The 27,620-nt window shown below is 42.3% G+C and overlaps 2 protein-coding genes across 3 annotated transcripts in view; one reads left to right on the forward strand and one right to left on the reverse strand.

The window, feature by feature from the left end:
• Nucleotides 1-14,898, forward strand: part of LOC139062528 (uncharacterized) — a 24,971-nt gene extending 10,073 nt beyond the window's left edge. For both annotated transcript variants that reach the window (XM_070543616.1, XM_070543617.1), the window contains exon 12: nt 20-14,898. In XM_070543616.1, the coding sequence (XP_070399717.1) occupies nt 20-9,148 (9,129 nt within the window). In that variant the 3' untranslated portion in view covers nt 9,149-14,898. The remainder of the gene's footprint in view (nt 1-19) is intronic.
• The window catches only part of LOC107380006 (diablo IAP-binding mitochondrial protein), a 155,634-nt gene that overhangs the window by 93,243 nt on the left and 34,771 nt on the right, over nt 1-27,620 (reverse strand). The window lies entirely within an intron of this gene.

The following is a 27,620-nucleotide window of genomic DNA, read 5'->3' on the forward strand; positions in this document are numbered from 1 at the left end:
TTTAATTTCTTCTGTATAGGTGTTGGACTGTGACCAGCTGCCTTCACCCCACCATCAGGAGGCATCTGGTTGTCCTGGGTCTGTCTCTGGGTCTGTTGCTGCCCATGCTGTGATGCTTCCTTCTGGCCATCATGCGCATGCATCACCCAGAGGTCAGTCTGCTAACACCCCTTCTTGCGTGCGTTCACAGGTTTTGCTGTCATCTCTAGTTCCCGAGACAACTGTTCAAAATCCTGTTGTAAATAATTTTGATAAAGATAAAACAATTTTACACAACGATGATACAATTTTAGACTCTGTCCTAGGATCATTTCATCAGGGCGATGGGCGTTTTAAATATGGGGGAGTTCAGTGTGCAGCTATTACTGTTGTTGCTTTAACAAAGCACAAACAGAAGAGTGTTTTCTCTTGGGATTTTGCCGTGTTGGATAACGTTGTTGAGTTAGGAGATGAGCTGTACACAGATTTGCGCGACAACAAGAAGATTAGAGGTGGACATGAGTTTCTCTCTGTTCCAGACTTGCCAAAGGAAATTGACATAGAAGAACAGCGTTTTAAGCTTGTTTACGGGGATTTCGTTTTAGGAGATGTAGATGTAGCTGAAGGCGAGTTAATAGATGCTGGTGTGTACACTCCTCTCCTGGATGGATTGAAGAAGATGTGCACACAGCATGAAACTTGCATTATGACATTAAGTGGCAATACTTGTGCTATCATTTGTGATAATGGACGTTATGCTGTAGTAGATTCCCATGCACGCTCCGCAGACGGCATGGTAGACCCGACAGGACAGAGTGTAGTTCTGTACTTTGCGAACCTTGATAATGTTTTTCAACATTTTCAGAGATTTGCTAGTGAACTGGTGGGATCTCAGAGGTTATTTGAGATCACTGGAGTGGATATTGTTCAGATGGACACATTTAAACATGTATCTGAACAAACAGATGACATTGACATAAACCCTGTTATTTTTGTTAGTGATGCTAGTACTAAAGATTTTCATTTCAGTCCCGTTTCTAGAGACGTGTCACAGGCGTTGAGTAAATGTCTGAATGTGAAGTCTGCGATGGTTGATGAATCATCTCCTGTTCCTTCATGTAGCACAAGTGTGGTTAACGTTGATGATGACAACAGTATTGTAAACAATTATACAATTTTAAGCTCACTTACAGGATCATTTAATCAGAGCGATGGGCGTTTTAAATATGGCGGCGTTCAGTGTGCAGCAATTAGTCTTGTTGCTTTAACTAAGCACAACATACAAAGTGTTTTTTCATGGGATGTTGCCATGTTAGACAATGTTGTTGTTTTGGGCGATGAGCTGTACACACATTTGCGTGACAGTAATCTAATAAGTGCTGGGAATGTGTTTCTTTCTGTTCCAGAATTGCCAAAGGAAATCGTTATGGGCAAACAGACTTTTAAGTTGAATTATGGCGATTTTGTTTGTGGAAATGTAGATATCGTTGAAGGCGAACTTATAAATGCTGGAGTGTACACTAGTCTTTGGGATGGTTTGAATAAGATGTGTACACAATATGAAACATGTTTATTTACACTTGGAGACAATACTTGCGCTTTACTTAGTGAAGATGGACATTATGCTATTGTTGATTCACATGCTCGTTCTGCAGATGGAATGGTTGATCCAAACGGTAAAAGTGTAATTCTATACTTTAGTAGTCTTGACAATGTTTTTAGATATATTCTGAGGTTTGCCAGTAAATTAAATGGAACTCAGAAGTTGTTTGAGATCAGTGGAGTTAACATTGTTCAGATGGACACATTTAAAAATGTTTCTAAACAAACAAGGTTGGCTCCAACAACAGGAAAGGAGGTTAGGCGTGAAGAGTCATTTACACTCTCGGAACCAATAAAGTTACAGACAGATGACATTGACATAAACCCTGTTGTTTTTGTTAGTGATGTTAGCACTAAAGATTTTCATTTCAATCCCATTTCTAGAGACGTGTCACAGGTTTTAAGTAAACGTCTGAATGTGAAGTCGGCAATGGTTGATGAATCATCTCGTGTGATTGGTGAATTGGGTGTACCATGCATGAATAAATCAATAGTGGCAGATGGAAACTGTTTTTTTAGAGCACTTAGTCAAGCTGTTTATAGCACCCAGGAATATCATAGAAAAATCCGTCTTGCTTTGGTCAGTCAGTTAAAAAAGAATCCTCAAACGTATAAAACCATTTTAAGAAGTGAGTATTCCTCAGTTTTGCAGTACCTCACCTCATCCAGGATGCAATACGTTGGCAGTTGGGCAACTGAAGTGGAAATTCAAGCTGCTTCTGATTATTTTGGCATTAACATATTTACTTACTATAATGATAAATGGCTTAAATACACTTCCAACAGCAACTTTTCACAGCAGGCTGTTTATTTGGAGAATAGTAATGGTAACCATTATGAGACAGTGGTTTGTGTAAAACAACCTAACACAGGAACTTGTTATGGTTATTGTGGCCCTGTAAATAGTATTTCTGGTAGATACAATACTCGACATGCCCCTACAGAACATTTAAAATGTTCAGTAGAAACTGTGACACTTGAGCCGAGTTCCATAGATACAGATGGTGTTAGTGTTGTTCATTCAAATACTTTATTTACTCCTATGTCTGCAGATTTTTGTAAAACTCTGTGTAATCGGTTGAAAATAGATTTTGAGAAACACAATTCTCAAGAGTCCACATCAGGTGGGCCTTTAGGAAATGTGTGTAAGACAGAACATATTATTGAAGATGGTAACAGTTTTTTTAGAGCTGTAGCTCATGTAATTAGTGGGTCACAGAAGGGCCATCGTAAGATCAGACTCGCTGTTGTTTCTTATATGTCCAAAAATGCTGAAGAGTGTGAGAACTTTCTGGGGAAAGAACATGCTTCTGTGTCAGAATACATAAAAAAGTCACAGATGAATTATGTCGGTCACTGTGCTACAGAAGTAGAATTTAGAACTACAGCCAGTGTTGTAGGATTACCCATATTTATCAACAATGGCACAGAGTGGGTCAAATATAGTTCTCAAACTGGTAATTTTGTCACTGAGGGACTATATTTGTCAAACTGTAATAATCATTTTGAACCCGTTCTTTGCATAAGACTGGGTAATAAAGAAACATGCTTTGGGTTTTGTAAAGTTGATTCTTTGTCAGACAACGTAAACAAATGCAGAAGGTCAACTGTGATGCAGTTAAATGCTGACCCAAACATGGAAAAGATGAAAATGAGGAAGAGTTTTTCTAGATATTTAAAGCGAAATAAGGCTTCTGCAGAAGCCTCTAATTATAAAACGATAAGTGCAGTTAAAGACAAAATAAAAAGTCAGAAAAAAAATGCATACAAGCAAAATGCTGCTTACAGAATGAAAAAGATCAGCGTGACCAAATTTAAATACAAATGTCTTCTTGCACATAAAGAGAAAGTTAAACGGAGAGCCAAACATAGGGCCATTTTCAACTACCATCATAATTTGGCTTACAAAGAGAAAGTTAAACATAGGGTCAAACATAGGGCCATTTTCAAATACCATCATAATTTGGCTTACAAAGAGAAAGTTAAACATAGGGCCAAACATAGGGCCATTTTCAAATACCAGCATAATTTGGCTTACAAAGAGAAAGTTAAACATAGGGTCAAACATAGGGCCATTTTCAACTATCGTCATAACTTGGCTCATCGAGAGAAGCTTAAACAGGTGAGTGTGTATAAGTATCGTCATAACTTAGCTCATCAAGAGAAGCTTAAACAGGTGAGTGTGTATAAGTATCGTCATAATTTGGCTCATCGAAACAAAATGAAAGAGTTGAGTGGAAAGAAATACCTTAATATTGAGCATAAAACATGTTTAATAGAAAGTATCCAGCATAAAAGAAAGCTGATTAAAGTAAATGCACAAAACTTTGATTTTGTTGTAGATCAATTTTTAGAGAAAGTGAAAGATGGACCTGATTTTGTGTGTTGTGTCTGCTCACGTTTGTTGTTTAGACATCAGGTCTTAAATTGTAATCAAGAGTACTATAGAAAAACCAAAGAAATGTCACTTATAGCAGATAAATGTATAAGTGACAATCATCTGCACATTTGCGATGATGCCTGTAGATTACCTTGCAAATTTAATTTATGTAGAAATAAACTGTACATCTGTTACACGTGTCATTATAAAATGGGTAAATGTCAGATACCCCCAGAAAGTTCAATCAACAAGCTGACTGTTGATCCCATCCCACCTCAACTGGCATGTTTAAATACATTAGAGCAACATTTAATAGCGATGAATATACCCTTTATGAAAATGTTGGCTCTGCCCAAAGGTGGTCAGAATGGGATTCATGGTCCTGTCACTTGTGTACCTGCAAATATAGTGGAAACGTGCAGTTTGTTACCACGTACCGACATGGAGGGGTCTTTATTACCTGTAAAGTTAAAGCGTAAATTGACATATAAAGGACACTATGATTATCAGTATGTTGACACACAGCATGTTCAGGAAGGTCTTCAGTATTTAAAACGTCATAATTTGCATTATAAAGATGTAGAGTTCAATGAATCTTGGATTAACACATTTACTCAGGAAGATGAGTCATCTGTCCTGGAAGAGGATAGTGGTTCTGGTAAAGATGAAGATACTTGCATAGATGGAGAAGATGAGTTATTGCATGACAGACAACAACACTGTATGTTTCAGGACACCTGTCTCATGCCAGTAGATATAGGACAAGAAGCATTGGACCAGTATGTAGATAACATATTAAATGTAGCTCCAGGTGAAGGTAACAATCCAGTGAAATTGCTTTCAGATTTTACAAATGAAGCAAAAAGTTTTCCCGTCTTGTTTCCTTCAGGATCTAATACTTACTATGAAAGCAGACAATTTCGTTTGACTCTGAATCGGTATTTCAACAACAGGCTTCTTCATGTTGATGGTCGATTTGCCAACAATGTAGAATATATATTTTTTGCACAGTACATGTCTGAACTAGAGCAAGTTGTGTCCAAAGTTTCTATAGCTTTGCGTAAAGGTAAAAGCGGTGAATCTCAGAAGTTGGGTAATTTGATACAGGATCAGGATTCTTTAAGTAAGCTGTTAGAGTTTGATGATGGCTACCGGTTTCTTAAACCAATTCGCGGCACACCTGCTTTTTGGCAATCTGCTCAGCGAGACCTCCTGGCTTGTGTAAAAATGTTGGGCAAACCTACTTGGTTCGCATCATTTTCGTCAGCAGATTTGAGGTGGACTAACCTTCTTTATAGTATTTTGAAACAGGAAGGCAGAACAGAGACAGTGGAACAGCTGGAGTGGGCTGATAAATGTGACCTCCTACGTAGGAATCCAGTAACTGCTGCCCGAATGTTTGATTTTAGATGGCATGTCTTCTTAAGGGAAGTGCTAATGTCTCCTGCCAATCCCATTGGTAAAATAGAAGATTATTATTATCGTGTTGAGTTCCAGCAGCGTGGTTCTCCTCACTGTCATTGCCTTTTCTGGGTTTCTGGTGCTCCCATTTTAGATAAGAACACAGATGAGGAGGTCATTGCATTTGTTGATGAATATGTGACATGTGAACTTCCTTCTGAAGACGATTCACTACATGAAGTTGTCTCATCTGTCCAGCAGCACTCCAAACGGCATTCAAAGACTTGTAGAAAGAAAAAAACAGTTTGTCGTTTTAATTTTCCACGGCCTGCATCTGTTAGAACTTTTATTAGCCGTGGCGAAAAGTATCAAGATGCAGTGAAGACATGCAAGTGTGATAAAACAGATAGCACTGTACAGTGTGCCTGTGCGTTTCAAGATAAAGCTCGTAAACAGGAAATGGACAAAGAAGTAGCAAGTGCCATTTTAACTAAAGTAAAGACTGCTATTTCTAGTGAAGACTGTCCATATAACAGTGTAGAAGGTCTGTTTCAGGGCCTGGGTATCAGTCAGGAAGTATTTGAGATGGCATATAAACGATTTAGTCGAAATACACATGTTGTTTTGAAAAGGGAAGTTAATGAAATCTGGATTAATCAGTATAGCAAGTTGCTGTTAAAAGCTTGGAATGCTAATCTTGATATCCAGTATTGCGTCGATGCTTATGCGTGCTGTGTATACATAATATCATACATGTCTAAAAGTGAACGGGAAATTGGCCTTCTGCTTGCTAATTCTCAAAGAGAAGCAGCCAAAGATGGTAATCTTAGTGCTAAAGAGGCCTTGAAGACTCTTGGTAATGTTTATCTTCATAATCGGGATGTTTGTGCTCAAGAAGCAGTCTACAGGCTAACTAACATGCATCTAAAGGAGTGTTCTAGGAAAGTTGTGTTTGTCCCCACCGGTGATAATATAGTGAAAATGAGTTTGCCTATTTCTGTTTTGAGGCAAAAAGCAGCATCACAGGAGCTTACTTCAGATGACATGTGGATGACCGGATTAGTTGATCGTTATAAGAAGAGGCCAAATGATGATGTGTTCAATGATATGTGCCTGGCTACGTTTGCATCAGAATATCGTGTTTTGAGTAAAAACGAAAAATGTAGAAATCCTATAAAGTTAAGTAATGATTTAGGATTTGTTACAAAAAGAACTCGGACTAAACCAGCGGTTGTTCGTTACGCGCGTTTCTCTGAAACCAAAGACTCAGAGAAATTTTATCAAAGCATTTTGCAGCTGTTTTTACCGTACCGCCATGATAGTCAACTTAAGCTTAACTGTGAAACTTTTGAGGAATTTTACAGAACTGGTTTAGTTAGATTTTTTGATAGAACAAACCACTCGGTAAAGGCTGTTGTAGATTTAAATCGGGGTAAATTTGAGTTAGAATCCGATCATTTGGACGCTGTGAATAATATAGTCGGTGATGTAATGTTAGAAGATGCATGGTGTGAGTTGTGTCCGGCAGTTGAAATGGAACGTTTAGAGTGTGTTGAAATACTGAAAGAATCAGAACCAACAGTAAGTGACGAGGCAGAAGTAATCCCAGATTTGGCTCCATGTTCAAACCAAACTGCACATTTAGAGAAGAGAAACACGATGAGTAGAGGTGAAGGTCTGGCATTGATTAGGTCTTTAAATGAAAAACAGTTTTCTGTTTTTAATCAAATCAGGCAGTGGTGTGTAGATAAAGTTAATGGTAATAACCCTGAACCACTGCATGTTTTTGTTACAGGCGGGGCGGGCGTTGGGAAAAGTCATTTAATTCGAGCAATAGAGTATGAAACACAGAGATTACTGTCACCAAGCTGTAGACATCCTGATAATGTATGTGTAGTATTAACAGCTCCTACTGGGATTGCAGCATACAATTTAGGTGCAACAACAATCCACACTACACTGTCTATAGGAAAGGATGTACGCTTACCGTACACTCCTCTGGGTGAAGAAAAACTAAATTCTTTACGTACAAAATATTGTGATTTGCAGCTTCTTATTATTGATGAAATATCAATGGTCGATCATAACCTGTTGTCCTATGTTCATGGTAGATTACGTCAAATTAAACAAACGGGTGATTTTTCACCTTTTGGAAATGTCAGTGTAGTGGCTGTTGGAGATTTCTTCCAGCTACCTCCTGTTAAAGGGAAGCCACTCTATTCTGATGGTGTAGGTAGCAACTTATGGTCAAGCCTATTTAAAGTTGTACAGTTAACTGAAGTCGTTAGACAGAAAGATGCTGTGTTTTCTGGACTGCTAAATAGAATCAGAACTCATACAAAAGGTACACCATTGTTACCTGAGGATTTAAAGGTTTTAAAAACTTGTGAAACAGGTGAGGCGAGCTCAGCATTGCACATATTTGCAACAAATAATCAAGTAAATAATCACAACATTCATCAGTTATGTCACGTTTGTCCTGATTACATATCAATTACAGCCAAAGATTATGTTAATGATAAAAGAACAGGCAAACTAAAGTTGTTGGAAGGGAATCATGCCAGAGCTTCTAATACTAACTTGTCCGAAGTGTTACAGTTGGGGAAGGGTGCTCGTGTAATGTTGTGTAAAAATGTGGATCTCATTGACGGTTTAGTAAACGGAATTTGTGGTACATTGACAGAAATGGTAATGTTAGAAAATGACACCTTTCCTAAAAAGGTTTATGTTCAGTTTGATGACCATCGTGTAGGCTTGCAGAGGAGGAAAACCTCCCAGTCTCTGTCAGCAAATTTAGCTGGATCTACACCTATTGAACCCGAGGAGGAAAGGGCCACTGTTAAAGGTGGATTACGTCGACAATTTCCTCTTAAATTAGCTTGGGCGGTTACGGTTCATAAAGTTCAGGGACTCACTCTTGAAAACGCCGTTGTTAGTTTTAGGAAAATATTTGCACCAGGTCAAGCATATGTAGCACTTAGCCGTGTAACAAGTCTTTCAGGACTCACAATTCAGGACTTTGATGAAAAACGAATCTATTGTAAAGATGACATCACAGTTGCAGTTAACGAAATGACCCCTTTTTTGACTCCAAACTCACAGTTCGACAGATTTAACTCTTCTGCATTCACTGTGTTTTTAATGAATGTCCAAAGTCTGAATCGACACGTTAAAGACTTGGCTTTCTGCACACAGCATTTGCAACCTAATTGCATTGCTGTCACAGAAACATGGGTATCTACAGACAGATCAGATGCAGTACAGATTGATGGCTATAGTTTTTACAACTGCCCACGAGGTTTAGCTTATTCTAGTACCCATGAGTCATTGATTGCTTTTCAAGAACAACAACATGGTGGTGTTGGCTTTTATACTGCAGATGGTGTGGCATTTAAAATGTTGCAGGCTCCAGACGTCAACTTGGAGAGTTTAGTGTATAGCTTTGTTAACTTACACATAGTACTTGGACTCATTTATCGACCTCCTTTGTATCCCCTTTCTTTGTTTAAAGTAAATTTAACAAAGTTGCTTGATTGGCTGGAGGTACAAAGTGAGACATTAGTACTAATGGGAGATTTTAATGATGACATTTTAAAATCATCAACAATATTAAAACTTTTGACTGACAGAGGCTATGCCCAAATAGTCAAACAGCCAACAACCGAGAAAGGCACTTTAATAGATCATGTCTATGTAAAATCCAACAAGTATATAACAGAAGCATCTGTTATTCCAACATATTTTAGTGATCATCAGGGCATCATGTGTGATTTTACACGGCTTTAGTTCACCTCAAAAACCAGATTTGATTTGATCAACACCTGACTGCAGAATTTGTAATGTAAAGAGGTGTGTGTGTGTGTGTGTGTGTGTGTGTGATCTATTTTAGCTTTACTTTTACTAATATTTCACCTTTCCTTACATGAGCTATCTCTACTGAGAGCAAAGTCAATTTCGTTGTACACCTATGCAATGACAATAGAACTTATATATATCTTGTCCATATAGTCTGTCAGAACTTTTCTACATGAAATATATTGGATGTATTGTTTTTAAGCAGTGTACATGTTACGATGCCGTTGAGGGGTTGTGCACACTCAGGACAACTTCGCTGCCGCATTCCATGTGTGAAAGCAGGGGTTGCAGGACAATGTGTGCACAGGAGTGTAGAAACATTTTTAAACTGTGAGTGTTGAAATTTCTCTGATGCATATAGGTGAGAAGTGTTACATTCACAAACTATTTCGCTGTCATGAGAGCAACGAAGGGGGTAGTAAAGCGCGGAACGTTTTGGTGTCGTGCATTTGTCATGGAACTAGAATTTCGGGTGTGGTGCAGCACCACGCCTATGTAGAAAAAACCACTAACTGCTGCTGTATGCTTCACCATTTCTGTGATTTCTTCAATTTTCATGTCCCCTACTGACATAGTCAAAATAACATTGAGCCATTTCCCACCTTCTCTCAGCTCTAGAATGCTCTTTCCCCTTGTCCTCTGAATTAATCCCTCACCCACTTTTTAATCAAAACTAAAAACATATCTGTCCAGATCAGGAATTAATACACTAATTTTATTGTTTTAATGTTTGTGAATGTGTGTGTGTGTGTGTGTGTGTGTGTTTTATCTTCTTTGTTGCAAAATGTCTAGGATGTATTGGAAAGCTTTTAAACATGTATTTTTTTTACATCAAAATTAAATGTGTTAAAAGCTTTCTAAAGGTTTCGTTTCCTGCATTAAGATGGCATTTTTTGAAATTAAACTGAAAACCTTTAGTACAATTGGCTTCTCATTCATCACTATTGATGATGTAACAATTCAACACCAAATTATGCATAATGTTAAAAATTAAACTGGTGAATTTCATGCTGTTTTAATGCAGGGTTTGCTTTACCTGGTAAAATGCACAAAAAAGCAAAGGCAATGGTCTGGTCTCCCACTTGTGGGACAGGGTTCAAATCCCTGTGTTGCCCTGCTAATTGTGTCAATTACTGGAAAAACTATTATTCAAAAAGGAAAAAAACAATAAAAATTCAGTTTAAAATTTTACTTGCTGCAATTCACCCTAGAACTAAACACACATTTTGATTTAAAGGATAACTGATAAGATCACACCCATGGGCATTTATAGCCTGCTTTTGGGGGTGCTGAAGCACCCCTAAATTCATCTCTAGCACCCCTAACATTTAACATTTTTTATTATCTATTTATTTTTACAATTTATGGTGATTTTTAACACATTACTAATATCTAAAAACAATAGGTCAAAACATTGTTTTACAAACAATAATATAGCTAATCTCCCCTGTCTCAAAAAAGGTTTGATCCTGCCTACCTTTTTTCAGCCTCTACTCTGAGCCTTACTGAGTGGCTGACATGCTGCCAATAGGGACCTCGTTCCTTTCTGTGAGACAGTCCTGAATTTACACTATTTTTCACAGGTCTTTGAATCTTGCATAAACTGATTGTGAGGCAAAAACAGCAGCTGTCAATCAAACTAGGAGATAGGACTTTGATGCAGGTCTGGAGCGCGTGCCACTCATGAACCTCTATACCAAATAGTAACATCAGAGTGGTCCAGGACTCATGGGAGATGTGACTGGAAGTGTGAAAAGATGTGCAGCAAGCATTTTATTTGTGGACGGAAATGACAGGAAACGTGGGTTTAGAGGTGGCAAGTGCATGGAGGAGAATGAGAGACAAATTTGTCTGTGTTAAAAAGTCCCCTATATACAAAAAAACAATATAAACACATTATCTTGGACCGGATACATGACAGAATACCACAGAACGACGCTACGCCCTCTGTAGTCCTGCCAGGGAATTGCTTTGCAACACTCCCCAGGAGACAGAAGTATGAGAGCAAAACGCTTCCATCAATCCGTGCGTGTCTGTCCCTTGCGGAGCTGACGGAGAAGAATGAATCAGGCTTTAGTTTAGTACACTTTTGTTACTGATACAGGTATTTTTAAACTTGGCTCATTCTGAAATGTTTATCCATCCAACTGCTACAACACAGCTAGCATCTGCAGAGGCATCAGCTTCTTTCAACCTGCTCCTGGCAGCCTCTGCCACCCTACACCAGGTACAGAACTGTCTTATTACATATGCAAATGTGCAATCTCTGGTTATTAAAATGATTTAATTCTAAAATATTTTATCCTTCAGCATCTACACTGCACCTACTACCTACTAGCAGCTCTGCCACCCCAAACCTGGTATACACATCTCATCCCATAGATTTAGAATATAGTGTATTATGACTCTTGTGTGTTAATTCGAACTCCACCCTCCATTCAAAACAGAAACGATGCAAAAATCAAGCAAGGGGCATAGCTCACCAAGCGCCCACGTCTCGTTAGTTTCATAGGAAACAACAAAAGTCTCTGCTTCAGAGTAGGAGCTAAAACAGTTCTAGGAACTACAGGAAAAACTTCCTAGTTCCCATCTGTTCAAACATATCACAAGCCAAATATAATGCCATTCTGACCTTGTCTTTAGAAGTTAATAAAGTTTGAACCCATCTAGGGTCCGCTGTGACCATTTACAACTAAGTCCCGTAGAGGTCATCTTTGGTCATCAAAGATAGTTTTTTTTAATATGGCATAAATCAAACATTGCATGGGTCATCTAAAGACAAAAAGCTATAAGTGCATTGTCTTTAGAAGTTAATAAAGTTTGAACCCATCTAGGGTCCGCTGTGACCATTTACAACTAAGTCCCGTAGAGGTCATCTTTGGTCATCAAAGATAGTTTTTTTTAATATGGCATCAATCAAACATTGCATGGGTCATCTAAAGACAAAAAGCTATAAGTGCATTGAGTTAAAGTTATTTGAACAAGTGAACACATACATGTGTTGATTGCAGTTGTGTGATAACTCCCACAAAGTTAGATATAGTTTGGAGCTTTTTTGCAGAAGTTACAAAGGTTTTATTGTATCTAGGGGGCGCTGTTCCAAATTTAGGAAATATTCCATGAAGAAGTTTGTGGGTTGATAACAGTCATTTGTGTGCAGTTTGGTGTGAATTGCATGATGCAAGTGTTATTCAGGGCCTAATAAATGTCAGGGGAAGGAGCTAAAGCAATATCAACCAATTACTACAGGATTGTGTTGGGTGTCTTTGTGTGATGACACATAGCAAGTTTGGTGCAGTTACGACCTCGTCTGTAGGAGTTATTACAGTTTTAATGGTGTGTAGGGGGCGCTGTGGTGACATTATACAAATCTCAACAACCGTTAGTGTCTCATTGGATAAAGGGCATGATTGTTGATTGCCATGTTCAGTCTCGTGCAGATGGGAGGCTGTTTGTGGAAGTTACAATCAAACGTAAGGTCACGGCGTCATGCCAGAATTCGCCATGGCATCAAAGCCCCTCACTTTCTGAAAAGCTATCAGATCTGAATGGTCATTACAACATCATGAAGACAGTGCATGACCTTAGTGTCATCTTGACTAAATTAGAGGGGACAAATATGGGCAGTTCACCATAAAACAATAGACTTCCTGTAGTCAGGGGGCGGGGCTTAGGTGATGTCAGCTGTCCACATTGTCACTGTCTTCAGATGTGGTCAGTGATCACACAGACAAAGTATGAAATTGATCTGATCATGCACATGGGAGTTATTAAGTCAAATAAAGTAATGGCGACTGGTCAAAGTTTGAGGCTTAGCCACGCCCATACCTTTATACTTATTTAAAATCCGACGGTTGAATTTTTTCCTCTATGTCTTAAGAGTATATAGCAGAAGTTTGAAGGTGATCGGTGGAAAGGGCGAGGAGATATCATTCTCCTAATAACGTGTGCGAAAACCACTAAATTGAGTAATTGCACCAAAATGGCCGACCTCCTGTGCGACATTGCGCTTGGCTCCAAGAGACTTTTTTGTAGGTCCTGAGACACTACATTAGTGTGCCAAATTTTGTGATCCTCAGTCAAAGCATGGCTTGGGGCTGACTGTTTTAATGGTCCTAGGGGGCACTGTTTTGGAAAATAGGCCACGCCCACAAACTTCAGCTGTCCAATTATATTAGGGGTCAGAGTAGGATCACTCATCAGAAATTGTGTGGCAATGTCACAATGATTGAAGAAATGAGAGACAAACGTATTTCCATGGCGTGATGGCGAATTTCGCCATGGTCCCAAAGCCCCGCCTTTATTCGAAACCTGCCAGTACTATAGACCAAGTGACCTCAACTTGTCTGCTGCTGTTTGCCACTGTTTGGTGGTGATTGGATAAAAGGAGTCCAATAGGGAGCTGTGAAAAAAAGAGTGGCGTGGCGACAGGTCAGAGTTTGAGGCTTAGCCACGCCCACACCTTTAAACTTATTTAAAATCCGACGGTTGAATTTTTTCATCTATGTCTTAAGAGTATATAGCAGAAGTGTGAAGGCGATTGGTGAAAAGGGCGACGGAGCATCACTCTCCAAACAACGTGTGCGAAAACCACTAAATCGCGCACTTGGACCAAAATGGCCGACTTCCTGTGCGACTTTGCACTTGGCTCCAAGAGACTTTTTTGTAGGTCCTGAGACACCACATTAGTGTACCACATTTCGTAATCCTCAGTCAAAGCATGGCTTGGGGCTGTCAGTTTTAATGGTCCTAGGGGGCGCTATTTCAGAAAATAGACCACGCCCACCGAAATTTCACATCAGATTTTTTCGGGGGCCGGACTAGGATCACTCACAAGAAGTTTCGTGGCGATATCTCTAGAAATGACGAAATGGGAGGCAAACGTAAGGCCTAAGTGGTACGCCTGAGTTCGCCGCGCCGCCACAGCCCCGCCTTCTGCAGAAAACTCCCATAAAGTGACGCCAAGCAACCGCAACTTGTCTTCAGTTACCTGATACAAATTTGGGATGATTATTTGAAAGGGCAAATTTTGGAAAATTTCCCAGTAAAACTTGACCTTTTAAGTCCTGAAGGGGCGGGGCTTATGTGACATCATCAATTGACCATTCATTTGTCTTCGGGGGGCAATGATGATTTTCCATAGAAAGTTACTTTAACTGTAATTCTTTCATTTATGAAATTATAGCAATTTGAATTTTTTTGGCGAGTGCTCGAACTTTGAGGCCTGGTCCCGCCCCTTCAGTATTTACGAAAAGTCAATTTTATTGTCTCATTTTAATCGTCCGTCGCTTCTGTTCGATCGCACACTATTTTTGAGACGATCGTGCGAAAAATGACCAAACTGTTCAACCAAATATAGACCCAAGAAATGGCCGAAACAGGGTCAAAATGGCCAATTTAGTCCAAAATGGCCGACTTCCTGTTTGATATTGACCATGGATGCAAGAGGCTTTTCTGTGCGTATTGTTGAGTTCTACAAGTGTACCAAATTTCATAACTGTACGATAAACTAAGCTTTATGGAGAGGGGTATTTTTCACTTTCTAGGGGGCGCTGTTCAGCCATTTTTTTATGAACTTTAACATCGCCAGTGAAATACGTAAATTTCACGCACTTTCTATATTGGGCCAGAATTTGGTGACTTTTTGGATATGCTAAGACCCCCTAAAGGCCAGTCAAAGACGCGGAAGAAAAAAGAAAGAAAGAAAGCGTAATAATAAACGGAGCAGATACAATAGGCCTTCGCAGCTTCACTGCTCGGGCCTAATTAAAGCTGCAAGCAGCGTCGTTCGGCCCTCGCAGCGAAGCTGCTCGCCCTCCTTCCGCACCCCCTACCCTCCATCCCCGACCCTCTCCAAACCCAGCTCCGCGCTTCTCCATCCTGTCCGGCAGCCGGGGGCACCAGGGCACGTCTGGCAGAACAGAAAGTCAACCAACCCGACACCAGAAACCGTGAACGGCCTCCTCGTCCACACCTCACCCTGACTCAGCATCCCCTCTGAGCCCACCATTACACGTCTCACCACTAGGAGATACTCTATCTTTACCACACTGGTGATGTGATGTTCAGTCTCGGGCAAATCGGAGGCTGTTTGTGGAAGTTACAGTCAAACGTAAGGTCACAGCGTCACGCCAGAATTCGCCATGGCATCAAATCCCCTCCCTTTCTGAAAAGCTAGCAGATCTGAATGGTCATTACAACATCATGAAGACAGTGCATGACCTTAGTGTCATGTTCACTAAATTAGAGGGACAAATATGGGCATTTCACCATGAAAAAATCAACTTCCTGTAGTCAGGGGGCGGGGCTTAGGTGATGTCAGCTGTCCACATTGTCATTGTCTTGAGTTGTGGTCAATGATCACACAGACACAGTTTGATATAGATCTGATCATGCACATGGGAGTTGTTAAGTCAAGGAATGTAATGGCGAAAGGTCAAAGTTTGAGGCTTAGCCACGCCCACACCTTTATACTTATTTGAAATCCGATGGTTGAATTTTTCCCCCTTTGTCTTAAGAGTATGTAGCAGAAGTTTGAAGGCGATTGGTGAAAAGGGCGATTGTGCAACACTCTCCAAACAATGTGTGCGAAAACCACTAAATCGAGTACTTGGACCAAAATGGCCGACTTCCTGTGCGACTTTGCACTTAGCTCCAAGAGACTTTTTTGTAGGTCCTGAGACACCACATTAGTGTGCCAAATTTCGTGTTCCTCAGTCAAAGCATGGCTTGGGGCTGACAGTTTTAATGGTCATAGGGGGCGCTATTTCAGAAAATAGGCCACGCCCACAAACTTCAGCTGTCCTTTTCTATTAGGGGTCAGAGTAGGATCACTCATCAGAAATTGTGTGGCGATGTCACAATGATTGAAGAAATGAGAGACAAACGTATTTCCATGGCGTGATGGCGAATTTCGCCATGCTCCCAAAGCCCCGCCTTTATTCGAAACCTGCCAGTACTATACACCAAGTGACCTCAACTTGTCTGCTGCTATGTGCCAGTGATTGCTGGTGATTGAGTAAAAGGAGTCCAATAGGGAGCTGTGAAAAAAAGAGTGGCGTGGCGACAAGTCAAAGTTTGAGGCTTAGCCACGCCCACACCTTTATACTTATTTAAAATCCGACGGTTGAATTTTTTCTTCTATGTCTTAAGAGTGTATAGCAGATGTTTGAAGGTGATTGGTGAAAAGGGTGATGGAGCATCACTCTCCAAACAACGTGTGCAAAAACCACTAAATCGAGTACTTGGACCAAAATGGCCGACTTCCTGTGCGACTTTGCACTTGGCTCCAAGAGACATTTTTGTAGGTCCTGAGACACCACATTAGTGTACCAAATCTCATACTCCTCAGTCAAAGCATGGCTTGGGGCTGACAGTTTTAATGGTCCTAGGGGGCGCTATTTCAGAAAATAGGCCACGCCCACCAGATGTTCACATCAGATTCTTTTGGGGGCCGGACTAGGATGTCTCCCAAGAAGTGTCGTGGCGATATCTCTAGAAATGACGAAATGGGAGGCAAACGTAAGGCCTAAGCGGTACTCCTGACTTCGCCGCGCCGCCATTGCCCCACCTTCTGCAAAAAACACCCATAAAGTGACGCCAAGCAACGGCACCTTCTCTTCAGTTAACTGCTACAAATTTGGGCTGATTATTCGAAAGGGCGAATTTTGGAAAATTTCCCAGTAAAACTTGACCTTTTAAGTCCTGAGGGGGCGGGGCTTTTGTGACATCATCAATCGACCATTCATTTGTCTTCGGGGGGCGATGACAATTATCCATAGAAAGTTACTTTAACTCTAATTCTTTCATTTATGAAATTATAGCAATTTGAATTTTTTTGGCGAGTGCTCGAACTTTGAGGTCTGGCCCCGCCCCTTCAGTATTTACGAAAAGTCAATTTTATTTTCTCATTTGAACCGTCCATCGCTTCTGTTCGATAGTACACTATTTTTGAGACAATCGTGCGAAAAATGACCAAACTGTTCAACCAAATGTAGACCCTAGAAATGGCCAAAACGGCTAAAAATCTCCATTTCAACCCAAAATGGCCGACTTCCTGTTTGATATTGACCATGGTTGCAAGAGACTTTTCTGTGCGGACTGTTGAGTACTACAAGTAAACCAAATTTCATAACTGTACGATAAACTAAGCTTTATGGAGAGGGGTATTTTTCACTTTCTAGAGGGCGCTGTTCAGCCACTTTTTTATGAACTTTCATATCGCCAGTGAAATACGTAAATTTCACGCACTTTCTATATTGGGCCAGAATTTGGTGAGTTTTTGGATATGCTAAGACCCCCTAAAGGCCACCCAAAGACGCGGAAGAAAAAAAATAATAATAATAATAATAAATAATAATAATAAACGGAGCAGATACAATAGGCCTTCGCAGCTTCACTGCTCGGGCCTAATAATAATAATAAACGGAGCAGATACAATAGGCCTTCGCAGCTTCACTGCTCGGGCCTAATAATAATAATAAACGGAGCAGATACAATAGGCCTTCGCAGCTTCACTGCTCGGGCCTAATAATAAGAAGAAACGGAGCAGATACAATAGGCCTTCGCAGCTTCACTGCTCGGGCCTAATTAAAGCTGCAAGCAGCGTCGTTCGGCCCTCGCAGCTCCGCGCCGCTCCGGCCTGGCCGGCAGCCCGGGGCACCAGGGCATGTCTGGCAGAACAGAAACGTCAATCATCCCGTCACCGGAAACAGCAAATGGCCTCCTAGTCCGCACCTCACCCTGACTAAGCATCCCCTCTGAGCTCACCATTAAATTGAATTGTAAGGTTACGGCGTTACGCCAGAATTCGCCATGGCATTAAAGCCCCTCCCTTTCTGGAAAGCTATCAGATTTGAATGGCCATTACAGCATCATGAAGACAGTGCATGACCTAGGTGTCATGTTGACTAAATTAGAGGGGACAAATATGGGCATTTCAGCATAAAATAATAACTTCCTTTAGTCAGGGGGCGGGGCTTAGATGATGTCAGCTGTCCACATTGTCATTGTTTACAGATATGGTCAATGATCACACAGACAAAGTTCGAAAAAGATCTGATCATGCACATGGGAGTTATTAAGTCAAGTAATGGCGAAAGGTCAAAGTTTGAGGCTTAGCCACGCCTACACCTTTCAACTTTTGAAAAATCCGACGGTTGACTTTTTTCCCCTATGCCTTAAGAGTATATAGCAGAAGTTTGAAGGCGATTGGTAAAAAGGGCGAAGGAGCATCACTCTCCAAACAACGTGTGCGAAAACCACTAAATCGCGTACTTGGACCAAAATGGCCGACTTCCTGTGCAATTTTGTGCTTGGCTCCAAGAGACTTTTTTGTAGGTCCTGGGACACCACATTAGTGTACCAAATTTCGTAATCCTCAGTGAAAGCATGGCTTGGGGCTAATAAATTAAATGGTCCTAGGGGGCGCTATTTCAGAAATTAGGTCACGCCCACATATTTCAGGTGTCTATGTCTCTTTGGGTCAGACTAGGATCACTCACCAGAAGTTTCGTAACAATATCACGATAAATGAAGAAATGAGAGGCAAACGTATTTCCATGGCGTGATGGCGATTTTCGACATATTCCCAAAGCCCCGCCTTTTTTTGAAACCTTCCAGTACTGGATACCAAGTGACCTCAAGTTGTCTACTGCTATTTGCCAGAGACTCCTGCCGATTGGGTAAAAGGAGTCCAGTAGGGAGCTGTGAAAAAAAGAGTGGCGCGGCGACAGGTCAAAGTTTGAGGCTTAGCCACGCCCACACCTTTCAACTTTTGAAAAATCCGACGGTTGAATTTTTTCCCCTATGCCTTAAGAGTATACAGCAGAAGTTTGAAGGCGATTGGTGAAAAGGGCGACGGAGCATCACTCTCCAAACAACGTGTGCGAAAACCACTAAATCGCGTACTTGGACCAAAATGGCCGACTTCCTGTGCAATTTTGTGATTGGCTCCAAGAGACTTTTTTGTAGGTCCTGGGACACCACATTAGTGTACCAAATTTCGTAATCCTCAGTCAAAGCATGGCTTGGGGCTATTAGTTTAAATGGTCCTAGGGGGCGCTATTTCAGAAATTAGGCCACGCCCACATATTTCAGCTGTCTATGTCTCTTTGTGGTCAGACTAGGATCACTCACCAGAAGTTTCGTAACGATATCACGATAAATGAAGAAATGAGAGGCAAACGTATTTCCATGGCGTGATGGCGATTTTCGCCATGCTCCCAAAGCCCTGCCTTTTTTTGAAACCTTCCAGTACTGGATACCAAGTGACCTCAAGTTGTCTACTGCTATTTGCCAGAGACTCCTGCTGATTGGGTAAAAGGAGTCCAGTAGGGAGCTGTGAAAAAAAGAGTGGTGCGGCGACAGGTCAAAGTTTGAGGCTTAGCCACGCCCACACCTTTCAACTTTTGAAAAATCCGACGGTTGAATTTTTTCCTCTATGTCTTAAGAGCAGATGGCAGAAGTTTGAAGCAGATTGGTGAAAATGGCGACGGAGCATCACTCTCCAAACAACGTGTGCGAAAACCACTAAATTGCGTACTTGGACCAAAATGGCCGACTTCCTGTGCAACTTTGCACTTGGCTCCAAGAGACTTTTTTGTAGGTCTTGAGACACCACATTAGTGTACCAAATTTCGTACTCCTCAGTCAAAGCATGGCTTGGGGCTGACAGTTTTAATGGTCCTAGGGGGCCCTATTTCAGAAAATAGGCCACGCCCACCGGATGTTCACATCAGATCTTTTGAGGGGCCGGACTAGGATCACTCACAACAAGTTTCGTGACGATATCTTTAGAAATGACGAAATGGAAGGCAAACGTAAGGCCATGGCGGTACGCCTGACTTCGCCGCGCCGCCACAGCCCCGCCTTCTGCCGAAAACTCCCATAAAGTGACGCCAAGCAACCTCCACTTGTCTTGAGTTACCAGCTACAAGTTTGTGGTGATTAAGTGAAATGGGGCAATTTGGGACCTTTCACAGTAAAACTTGACCTTTTTGGTCCTGAGGGGGCGGGGCTTGTGTGATGTCATCATCCGACCATTCAATTTACTTTGTGGCTGGATGACGAATGACCACAGAAAGTTTGGTAATTCTATTCCTTTCAGTTATTAAGTTATAGCAATTTTAAATTTTTTGGCGAGTAGTCAAACTTCGAGGCCTGGCCCCGCCCCTTCAACATATACGAAAACTCAGAATCCTTGTCTCATTTTGTTCGCCCATTCCTTCTGAGCAATTTTACACAAGTTTTGAGACGATCGTGCGAAAAATGATCGAGCAATCCAATCAGAAACGGACCCTAAAAACGGCAAAAACGGCTAAAAATCGCCATTTCAACCCAAAATGGCCGACTTCCTGTTTGATATTGACCATGCTTGCAAGAGACTTTTCTGTGCGGACTGTTGAGTTCTACAAGTGTACCAAATTTCATAACTGTACGATAAACTAAGCTTTATGGAGAGGGTTTTTTTTCACTTTGTAGGGGGCGCTGTTCAGCCATTTTCTTTGCGATTTTTTTGGGACCTTTAAAATATCAAATTTTTCAACAGGCCTGAGAAGTTTGCAAAATATTGTGAGTTTTGGGGTATGTTAAGGTCCCCAAAAAGCCGTTCAAAGGGGGCACGGAATAACAAAAAATAATTAAAGCTGCAAGCAGCGTCGTTCGGCCCTCGCAGCGAAGCTGCTCGCCCTCCTTCCGCACCCCCTCCGCTCCATCCCCGACCCTCTCCAAACCCAGCTCCGCGCTTCTCCATCCTGTCCGGCAGCCGGGGGCACCAGGTCACGTCTGGCAGAGCAGAAAGTCAACCACCCCGACACCAGAAACCGTGAACGGCCTCCTCGTCCACACCTCACCCTGACGCAGCATCCCCTCTGAGCCCACCATTACACGTCTCACCACTAGGAGATACTCTATCTTTACCACACTGGTGATGTGATGTTCAGTCTCGGGCAAATCGGAGGCTGTTTGTGGAAGTTACAGTCAAATGTAAGGTCACAGCGTCACGCCAGAATTCGCCATGGCATCAAATCCCCTCCCTTTCTGAAAAGCTAGCAGATCTGAATGGTCATTACAACATCATGAAGACAGTGCATGACCTTAGTGTCATGTTCACTAAATTAGAGGGGACAAATATGGGCATTTCACCATGAAAAAATCGACTTCCTGTAGTCAGGGGGCGGGGCTTAGGTGATGTCAGCTGTCCACATTGTCATTGTCTTGAGATGTGGTCAATGATCACACAGACACAGTTTGATATAGATCTGATCATGCACATGGGAGTTGTTAAGTCAAGGAATGTAATGGCGAAAGGTCAAAGTTTGAGGCTTAGCCACGCCCACACCTTTATACTTATTTGAAATCCGATGGTTGAATTTTTCCCCCTTTGTCTTAAGAGTATGTAGCAGAAGTTTGAAGGCGATTGGTGAAAAGGGCGATGGTGCAACACTCTCCAAACAACGTGTGCGAAAACCACTAAATCGAGTACTTGGACCAAAATGGCCGACTTCCTGTGCGACTTTGCACTTAGCTCCAAGAGACTTTTTTGTAGGTCCTGAGACACCACATTAGTGTGCCAAATTTCGTGTTCCTCAGTGAAAGCATGGCTTGGGGCTGACAGTTTTAATGGTCCTAGGGGGCGTTATTTCAGAAAATAGGCCACGCCCACAAACTTCAGCTGTCCATTTCTATTATGGGTCAGAGTAGGATCACTCATCAGAAATTGTGTGGCGATGTCACAATGATTGAAGAAATGAGAGACAAACGTATTTCCATGGCGTGATGGTGAATTTCGCCATGCTCCCAAAGCCCCGCCTTTATTCGAAACCTGCCAGTACTATAAACCAAGTGACCTCAACTTGTCTGCTGCTATTTGCCAGTGATTGCTGGTGATTGGTTAAAAGGAGTCCAATAGGGAGCTGTGAAAAAAAGAGTGGCGTGGCGACAGGTCAAAGTTTGAGGCTTAGCCACGCCCACACCTTTATACTTATTTAAAATCCGACGGTTGAATTTTTTCATCTATGTCTTAAGAGTGTATAGCAGATGTTTGAAGGTGATTGGTGAAAAGGGCGATGGTGCAACACTCTCCAAACAACGTGTGCGAAAACCACTAAATCGAGTACTTGGACCAAAATGGCCGACTTCCTGTGCGACTTGGTGCTTGGCTCCAAGAGACTTTTTTGTAGGTCCTGAGACACCACATTAGTGTACCAAATTTCGTAATCCTCAGTCAAAGTCTGGCTTGGGGCTGACAGTTTTAATGGTCCTAGAGGGCGCTATTTCAGAAAATAGGCCACGCCCACAGGATTTTCACATCACATTTTTTGGGGGGCAGGACTAGGATCACTCCCAAGAAGTTTTGTGGCGATATCTTTAGAAATGACGAAATGGGAGGCAAACGTAAGGCCTAAGCGGTACGCCTGACTTCGCCGCGCCGCCACAGCCCCGCCTTCTGCAGAAAACTCCCATAAAGTGACGCCAAGCAACCCCAACTTGTCTTCAGTTACCTGCTAGAAATTTGGGGTGATTATTTGAAAGGGCGAATTTTGGAAAATTTCCCAGTAAAACTTGACCTTTTAAGTCCTGAGGGGGCGGGGCTTGTGTGACATCATCTATCAACCATTCATTTGTCTTCGGGGGGCGATGGCAATTGTCCTTAGAAATTGTTTTAACTGTAATTCTTTCATTTGTGAAATTATAGCAATTTGAATTTTTTTGGCGAGTGCTCGAACTTTGAGGCCTGGCCCCGCCCCTTCAGTATTTACGAAAAGTCAATTTTATTGTCTCATTTGAATCGTCCATCGCTTCTGTTCGATCTCGCACTATTTTTGAGACGATGGTGCGAAAAATGACCAAACTGTTCAACCAAATATAGACCCTAGAATTGGCCAAAACGGCTAAAAATCCTCATTTCAACCCAAAATGGCCGACTTCCTGTTTTATATTGACCATGGTTGCAAGAGGCTTTTCTGTGCGGACTGTTGAGTATTATCAGTATACCAAATTTCATAACTGTACGATAAACTAAGCTTTATGGAGAGGGGTATTTTTCACTTTCTAGGGGGCACTGTCGAGCCACTTTTTTATGAACTTTCACATCGCCAGTGAAATACGTAAATTTCACGCACTTTCTATATTGAGCCAGAATTTGGTGACTTTTTGGATATGCTAAGACCCCCTAAAGGCCACCCAAAGACGCGGAAGAAAAAAGAATAATAATTAAAGCTGCAAGCAGCGTCGTTCGGCCCTCGCAGCGAAGCTGCTCGCCCTCCTTCCGCACCCCCTCCGCTCCATCCCCGACGCTCTCCAAACCCAGCTCCGCGCTTGTCCATCCTGGCCGGCAGCCGGGGGCACCAGGGCACGTCTGGCAGAACAGAAAGTCAACCGCCCCGACACCAGAAACCGTGAACGGCCTCCTCGTCCACACCTCACCCTGATTCAGCATCCCCTCTGAGCCCAGCATTACACGTCTCACCACTAGGAGATACTCTATCTTTACCACACTGGTGATGTGATGTTCAGTCTCGGGCAAATCGGAGGCTGTTTGTGGAAGTTACAGTCAAACGTAAGGTCACAGCGTCACGCCAGAAATCGCCATGGCATCAAAGCCCCTCCCTTTCTGAAAAGCTATCAGATCTGAATGGTCATTACAACATCATGAAGACAGTGCATGACCTTAGTGTCATCTTGACTAAATTAGAGGGAACAAATATGGGCATTTCACCATAAAACAGTTGACTTCCTGTAGTCAGGGGGCGGGGCTTAGGTGATGTCAGCTGTCCACATTGTCACTGTCTTCAGATGTGGTCAGTGATCACACAGACAAAGTATGAAATTGATCTGATCATGCACATGGGAGTTGTTAAGTCAAATAAGGTAATGGCGACTGGTCAAAGTTTGAGGCTTAGCCACGCCCACACCTTTATACTTATTTAAAATCCGACGGTTGAATTTTTTCCTCTATGTCTTAAGAGTATATAGCAGAGGTTTGAAGGTGATCGGTGGAAAGGGCGAGGAGATATCATTCTCCTAATAACGTGTGCGAAAACCACTAAATTGAGTACTTGGACCAAAATGGCCGACCTCCTGTGCGACATTGTGCTTGGCTCCAAGAGACTTTTTTGTAGGTCCTGGTACACTACATTAGTGTGCCAAATTTTGTGATCCTCAGTCAAAGCATGGCTTGGGGCTGACTGTTTTAATGGTCCTAGGGGGCGCTGTTTCAGAAAATAGGCCACGCCCACAAACTTCAGCTGTCCAATTCTATTAGGGGTCAGAGTAGGATCACTCATCAGAACTTGTATGGCGATGTCACAATGACTGAAGAAATGAGAGACAAACGTATTTCCATGTCGTGATGGCGAATTTCGCCATTCTTCCAAAGCCCCGCCTTTATTCGAAACCTGCCAGTACTATAGACCAAGTGACCTCAACTTGTCTGCTGCTATTCGCCACTGTTTGGTGGTGATTGGTTAAAAGGAGTCCAATAGGGAGCTGTGAAAAAAAAGAGTGGCGTGGCGACAGGTCAAAGTTTGAGGCTTAGCCACGCCCACACCTTTATACTTATTTAAAATCCGACGGTTGAATTTTTTCATCTATGTGTTAAGAGTATGTAGCCGAAGTGTGAAGGCAATTGGTGAAAAGGGCGACGGAGCATCACTCTCCAAACAACGTGTGCGAAAACCACTAAATTGCGCACTTGGACCAAAATGGCCGACTTCCTGTGCGACAATGCACTTGGCTCCAAGAGACTTTTTTGTAGGTCCTGAGACACCACATTAGTGTACCAAATTTCGTAATCCTCAGTCAAAGCATGGCTTGGGGCTGTCAGTTTTAATGGTCCTAGGGGGCGCTATTTCAGAAAATAGACCACGCCCACCGGAATTTCACATCAGATCTTTTGGGGGGCCAGACTAGGATCACTCACAAGAAGCTTCGTGGCGATATCTCTAGAAATGACGAAATGGGAGGCAAACGTAAGGCCTAAGTGGTACGCCTGAATTCGCCGCGCCGCCACAGCCCCGCCTTCTGCAGAAAACTCCCATAAAGTGAAGCCAAGCAACCCCAACTTGTCTTCAGTTACCCGCTACAAATTTGGGGTGATTATTGGAAAGGGCGAATTTTGGAAAATTTCCCAGTAAAACTTGACCTTTTAAGTCCTGAGGGGGCGGGGCTTATGTGACATCATCAATCGACCATTCATTTGTCTTCGGAGGGCAATGACAATTGTCCACAGAACATTTCTTTAACCGTAATTCTTTCATTTATGAAATTATAGCAATTTGAATTTTTTTGGCGAGTGTTCGAACTTTGAGGCCTGGCCCCGCCCCTTCAGTATTTACGAAAAGTCAATTTTATTGTCTCATTTGAATCGTCCATCGATTCTGTTCGATCTCGCACAATTTTTGAGACGATGGTGCGAAAAATGACCAAACTGTTCAACCAAATATAGACCCTAGAAATGGCCAAAACGGGGTCAAAATGGCCACTTTACTCCAAAATGGCCGACTTCCTGTTTGATATTGACCATGGTTGCAAGAGACTTTTCTGTGCGGACTGTTGAGTACTACAAGTATACCAAATTTCATAACTGTACGATAAACTAAGCTTTATGGAGAGGGGTATTTTTCACTTTCTAGGGGGCGCTGTTCAGTCACTTTTTGACGAACTTTCACATCGCCAGTGAAATACGTAAATTTCACGCACTTTCTATATTGGGCCAGAATTTGGTGACTTTTTGGATATGCTAAGACCCCCTAAAGGCCATTCAAAGACGCGGAAGAAAAAAGAATAATAATAAGAAGAAACGGAGCAGATACAATAGGCCTTCGCAGCTTCACTGCTCGGGCCTAATTAAAGCTGCAAGCAGCGTCGTTCGGCCCTCGCAGCGAAGCTGCTCGCCCTCCTTCCGCACCCCCTACCCTCCATCCCCGACCCTCTCCAAACCCAGCTCCGCGCTTCTCCATCCTGTCCGGCAGCCGGGGGCACCAGGGCACGTCTGGCAGAACAGAAAGTCAACCAACCCGACACCAGAAACCGTGAACGGCCTCCTCGTCCACACCTCACCCTGACTCAGCATCCCCTCTGAGCCCACCATTACACGTCTCACCACTAGGAGATACTCTATCTTTACCACACTGGTGATGTGATGTTCAGTCTCGGGCAAATCGGAGGCTGTTTGTGGAAGTTACAGTCAAACGTAAGGTCACAGCGTCACGCCAGAATTCGCCATGGCATCAAATCCCCTCCCTTTCTGAAAAGCTAGCAGATCTGAATGGTCATTACAACATCATAAAGACAGTGCATGACCTTAGTGTCATGTTCACTAAATTAGAGGGGACAAATATGGGCATTTCACCATGAAAAAATCGACTTCCTGTAGTCAGGGGGCGGGGCTTAGGTGATGTCAGCTGTCCACATTGTCATTGTCTTGAGTTGTGGTCAATGATCACACAGACACAGTTGGATATAGATCTGATCATGCACATGGGAGTTGTTAAGTCAAGGAATGTAATGGCGATAGGTCAAAGTTTGAGGCTTAGCCACGCCCACACCTTTATACTTATTTGAAATCCGATGGTTGAATTTTTCCCCCTTTGTCTTAAGAGTATGTAGCAGAAGTTTGAAGGCGATTGGTGAAAAGGGCGATGGTGCAACACTCTCCAAACAATGTGTGCGAAAACCAATAAATTGAGTACTTGGACCAAAATGGCCGACTTCCTGTGCGACTTTGCACTTAGCTCCAAGAGACTTTTTTGTAGGTCCTGAGACACCACATTAGTGTGCCAAATTTCGTGTTCCTCAGTCAAAGCATGGCTTGGGGCTGACAGTTTTAATGGTCATAGGGGGCGCTATTTCAGAAAATAGGCCACGCCCACAAACTTCAGCTGTCCTTTTCTATTAGGGGTCAGAGTAGGATCACTCATCAGAAATTGTGTGGCGATGTCACAATGATTGAAGAAATGAGAGACAAACGTATTTCCATGGCGTGATGGCGAATTTCGCCATGCTCCCAAAGCCCCACCTTTTTTCAAAACCTGCCAGTACTGTAGACCAAGTGACCTCAACTTGTCAGCTGCTATTTACCAGAGATTCCAGGTGATTGGGTAAAAGGAGTCCAATAGGGAGCTGTGAAAAAAAGAGTGGCGTGGCGACAAGTCAAAGTTTGAGGCTTAGCCACGCCCACACCTTTATACTTATTTAAAATCCGACGGTTGAATTTTTTCTTCTATGTCTTAAGAGTGTATAGCAGATGTTTGAAGGTGATTGGTGAAAAGGGTGATGGAGCATCACTCTCCAAACAACGTGTGCAAAAACCACTAAATCGAGTACTTGGACCAAAATGGCCGACTTCCTGTGCGACTTTGCACTTGGCTCCAAGAGACATTTTTGTAGGTCCTGAGACACC

The sequence above is a fragment of the Nothobranchius furzeri genome, chromosome 13, assembly GCF_043380555.1.
Source record: "Nothobranchius furzeri strain GRZ-AD chromosome 13, NfurGRZ-RIMD1, whole genome shotgun sequence".
Lineage (NCBI taxonomy): Eukaryota > Metazoa > Chordata > Actinopteri > Cyprinodontiformes > Nothobranchiidae > Nothobranchius > Nothobranchius furzeri.